Source organism: Oncorhynchus clarkii, chromosome 9, assembly GCF_045791955.1.
Source record: "Oncorhynchus clarkii lewisi isolate Uvic-CL-2024 chromosome 9, UVic_Ocla_1.0, whole genome shotgun sequence".
Lineage (NCBI taxonomy): Eukaryota > Metazoa > Chordata > Actinopteri > Salmoniformes > Salmonidae > Oncorhynchus > Oncorhynchus clarkii.
In genome coordinates this window covers 60,203,125-60,207,812 of record NC_092155.1, presented here as the reverse complement: position 1 = coordinate 60,207,812, position 4,688 = coordinate 60,203,125, and the positions used below count along the sequence as shown (strand labels likewise).

The window sequence follows — 4,688 nt, the reverse complement described above, 5'->3', positions numbered from 1 at the left end:
GCTTCCACACAGGTGTGGTTCCCGAGTTATTTAGGCAATTAATATCCCATCATGCTCAGGGGCATGCAAAAAAATGCTGGGCAGGCAATTACTCTGGCTATTATTTTGGTGACCACGGTGCCCCCATAGGATGACAATGCCCTCATCCACAGGGCACGAGTGGTCACTGAATGGTTTGATGAGCATGAAAATGATGTAAGCCATATGCGCCCTCCCCAAAATAAATAACAAAATAATCCTGAACCATTTTGCACATACAGTGGGCCAAAAAACTATTTAGTCAGCCACCAATTGTGCATGTTCTCCCACTTAAAAAGATGAGAGAGGCCTGTATTTTTCATCATAGGTACACTTCAACGATGACAGACAAAAATGAGAAAAATAATCCAGAAAATCACATTGTAGGATTTTTTATTAATTTATTTGCAAATTATGGTCAATAACAAACGTTTATCTCAATACTTTGTTATATACCCTTTGTTGGCAATGACAGAGGTCAAACGTCTTCTCTAAGTCTTCACAAGGTTTTCACACACTGTTGCTGGTATTTTGGCCCATTCCTCCATGCAAATCTCCTCTAGAGCCGTGATGTTTTGGGGCTGTTGCTGGACAACACGGACTTTCAACTCCCTCCAAAGATTTTCTATGGGGTTGAGATCTGGAGACTGGCTAGGCCACTCCAGGACCTTGAAATGCTTCTTACGAAGCCACTCCTTCGTTGCCTGGGCGGTGTGTTTGGGATCATTGTCATGCTGAAAGACCCAGCCACATTTCATCTTCAATGCCCTTGCTGATGGAAGGAGGTTTTCACTCAAAATCTCACAATACATGGCCCCATTCATTCTATCCTTTACATGGAACAGTCATCCTGGTCCATTTGCAGAAAAACAGCCCCAAAGCATGATGTTTCCACCCTCATGTTTCACAGTAGGTATGGTGTTCTTTGGATGCAACTCAGCATTCTTTGTCCTCCAAACACAACGAGTTGAGTTTTTACCAACAAGTTATATTTTGGTTTCATCTGACCATATGACATTCTCCCAATCTTCTTCTGGATCATCCAAATGCTCTCTAGCAAACTTCAGACGGGCCTGGACATGTACTGGCTTAAGCAGGGGGACACGTCTGGCACTGTAGAATTTGAGTCTCTGGCGGCGTAGTGTGTTACTGATGGTAGGCTTTCTTACTTTGGTCCCAGCTCTCTGCAGGTCATTCACTAGATCCCCCATGTGGTTCTGGGATTTTTGCTCACCGTTCTTGTGATCATTTTGACCCCACGGGGTGAGATCTTGTGTGGAGCCCCAGATCGAGGGAGATTATCAGTGGTCTTGTATGTCTTCCATTTTCTAATAATTGCTCCCACAGTTGATTTCTTCAAACCAAGCTGCTTACCTATTGCAGATTCAGTCTTCCCAGCCTGGTGCAGGTCTACAATTTTGTTTCTGGTGTCCTTTGACAGCTCTTTGGTCTTGGCCATAGTGGAGTTTGGAGTGTGACTGTTTGAGGTTGTGTTTTTCTGGATTTTCTTTCTCATTTTGTCTGTCATAGTTGAAGTGTACCTATGATGAAAATTACAGGCCTCTCTCATCTTTTTAAGTGGGAGAACTTGCACAATTGGTGTCTGACTAAATACTTTTTTGCCCCACTGTAGCTACTTTATTGAGGAAAAGTGTACTTACTATGACTGTGATATGTGGTTGTCCCACCTTGATATCTTAAGATGAATGCACTAACTCTAAGTCAGACTGGATAAGAGCGTCTGCTAAATTACTAAAATGTAATGGCCGTCTCAGTCACCATATCACGATAGTGTCACCTCCCTCCAATAGAGTTCCATAGACTTGTAGAATCTATGCCAAGACGCATTGAATCTGTTCTGACTCGTGGTGCCCCACGCCCCATTAAGACCATGTGTGTTGGTGTTTCCTTTATTTTGGCAGTTACCCAGATCTCCATAACTTCGATTCTCATTTCCTTCTGCTGAATTAATTGACCATTTCAGGCCCAACATTGTATTGTAGGATGAATATCAGGGATAATGCTACGTGTGTTATGTGATTTAATGTAGGAACAGTATGCATACATTTTTACATCAGCCCCAATGCAACTGAGGAATAGTCCAAATAATCCACCGTGACACAACATGACACCTGCTCCAGAGGAGTAACACTGACTAATATTCATAAACACCTCCATCCTCATGTAGGGTGTATGACCTATTAGGCTACAGGATATAACGCCCAACTAACTGCTTTCAATGCATTATGTAAAACAGCAAAATCATATTGTACTGTGACCAGGGAGTCATGTGTTTGGATGGGTAGCCGAGGTGAGGGAGATAAATGCTATTCCATAAAGCCTGTAAGTCTCTCAGTGTACTGTGACCAGGGAGTCATGTGTTTGGATGGGTAGCCGAGGTGAGGGAGATAAATGCTGTTCCATAAAGCCTGTAAGTCTCGCAGTGAGTTGGTTGATTTAATGAAAGTGAAGTCACGTAGCAGGTTAATTAATTCATAAAATAAACAGTCAATTCTGTACCCTAGTCTCTCCACCTGGTCCCCCTCCACAGGCAGATGAGCAGGGCATTCTAAACACCTGGGCAAACCCGATTTACCGATTCAGTTAAACTAGTCAATCAACCCGCCGGGATCATAAAGCACATCTTTGCCCCCGACGCGTAGACCCACGACCCACGGTCCGTTTTATAGTTCCCTATAACTCACCTGAGTGACTGGATGTTGATGTATCACACACAGAGAGAGCGTTTGTGACATCAGATGGACCTATGGTAGTGTCACCCTATTGTGGTGACTTTAAAGATGGGGTGGGGACATGGGGTGGAGTGGGGGCAGTACATGGGGTATATAACCCTTTGGGGGAGAGAGCAGAGAGAAGATAACCCTCTCCAGACCTCAGGAGCACCCATCACCCACCCAGAAGACTCAGACACAACAGGCCCATGGAGATGATGAACCTGCTCCTATTGTGGACCTTCCTGCTGGTAGCCACTGGCCCGCTATTGGCACATCTCATCACAGACTCTGCAGAGATGCCCTACCCAGGTCCTGGTGAGTACCAGATCCACCCAATAGTTGTAGTATGGGGTTATTTGGCAGGGTAGTTCAATATTCACAGATGTAACTAAGGCCTGTGTGAGTTTTAATTACATTTCAATCTTGAGGATAAATAACAAACATATTGTAATCAGTGACCTTTTGTTCTGGTATAATTTCTTTGAGACCTTGTTGATCTGTCAACGTGTGGTTGTGTCTGAGAACTGAAGCAGTGTTAATATTGAATGTGTAATATGCAGTTTGATTATGGTGACAATGTTCCATACACTTTACACCATCAAAGTGTCGTTGCTACTTAAGTTCTTTCTCATTAATTCCCATGGTTGGATTAAGATAAACACAATTGTAAGTGTTGACTGTGTTTTCACTGTGTTCAGTATCTGTGGAGGATGGAGGAGCAGGTAGTCCAGACGAGCTGTCTTTCTTTGAGCTGACGTATCTTCCCCAAGCTGGCCCTGGACTCAGATACTCACCCCTATTGTCTGGAGATCTCAGCAGAGATGGTGAGATCACACAAACTAGTTGGTATTGTGCCTAAACAGTTACACCAAGAGAAGTATCACAACATTTTCTCTCTCACCCTTTGTCTCTCTTAGGTCTCAGTGCAGCTGGACTACTCGAAAGACAGATGAAGAGAGATGTGAGTTTTTAAACTAAATGATGATAAGAAGCATATATTAAGCTACTATCACATTTTGTTTTGGGAGTAGCGGTTTCATGAAGCATGAACTACTACAGCGGTAATTGTTCTTTGTTTCAGGAGTGGCTGGAGAAACAGAGTCACCTCAACCCCTTCAGCCGCTTCTTTGGCATCAGGAAGCAGTCCAGGAAAAGACGAGGTGCCTCAGAGTGCTTCTGGAAGTACTGTGTCTAACACAGTCAACCGTCCATAGAGAAATACATTCACACCATGATGAAGAGATGTGGCTTGTACTGAGACACAACCCCTCTCTTGCACACAACAAAGCATATGTACATGCATGCATACTGTACATTCACACACAGGAAAACACACACACATAAGGACACTACACACAGACAGGGATGGACTGAATGGATATCCCACAGGTTGATATATGTTACAGTATGCAGACTATTTTGTTTTTATCCCTGTCCCACCTGTGTGTTTAAAATGTTCACTGTTTGATGTTACTGAGCAAACATGACCTGCATGAACAACTAAATGGCTGTGCTGTATATTAAATACAAATAAAATCTTGTACTTGGAAAAGCTCTCCGTTGGATGTCTGGTCCCAGGGGAACAACTCATTGAACTACCAAATGCATTTATGCAGTCTGTGATAAAATAAACATTGACATCTCTTCACGCAAAAAGACCACATGAAGAACATAATATAATGTCTACAGTCTTTATTTGAGTCATAAGGGGATGGGATTCATTGTAGAAGACATGCAAAGGAGTCCTACTGTTCACTGTAGGTCTGAGAAGCAGACATTTGGCAGATCCTATTAGTCAGAAAATGATACTGTGGTATAATTTCATTGTTTTGTAAGACAGTCCATCAACCCCGGACACCATTCATCCGCTCCATTGGAAAAGCAGGCGGATACTTTGTATTAGACTTTCTGGACAACGGAAAGTAGAGAGGTGAA

General features: G+C 43.1%; 1 protein-coding gene across 1 annotated transcript; it reads left to right on the top strand.

Annotated features, from left to right (window-relative positions):
• The first annotated feature begins 2,959 nt into the window (after nucleotides 1-2,959).
• LOC139417580 (urotensin-2-like) lies at nucleotides 2,960-3,948 on the top strand. The gene is made up of 4 exons (XM_071166808.1): nucleotides 2,960-3,068; nucleotides 3,452-3,577; nucleotides 3,671-3,714; nucleotides 3,835-3,948. The coding sequence occupies exons 1-4, from the start codon at nucleotides 2,960-2,962 to the stop codon at nucleotides 3,946-3,948; spliced, it is 393 nt and encodes a 130-aa protein (XP_071022909.1).
• The last annotated feature ends 740 nt before the right edge of the window (nucleotides 3,949-4,688 follow it).

Bases quoted from the DNA above. Each gene is read 5' to 3' on its own strand.
- LOC139417580 (XM_071166808.1), top strand. From the start codon at position 2,960: ATGGAGATGATGAACCTGCTCCTATTGTGGACCTTCCTGCTGGTAGCC. The intron at 3,069-3,451 runs GTGAGTACCAGA...CACTGTGTTCAG, and splicing joins GATGCCCTACCCAGGTCCTG to TATCTGTGGAGGATGGAGGA. The intron at 3,578-3,670 runs GTGAGATCACAC...TGTCTCTCTTAG, and splicing joins TGGAGATCTCAGCAGAGATG to GTCTCAGTGCAGCTGGACTA.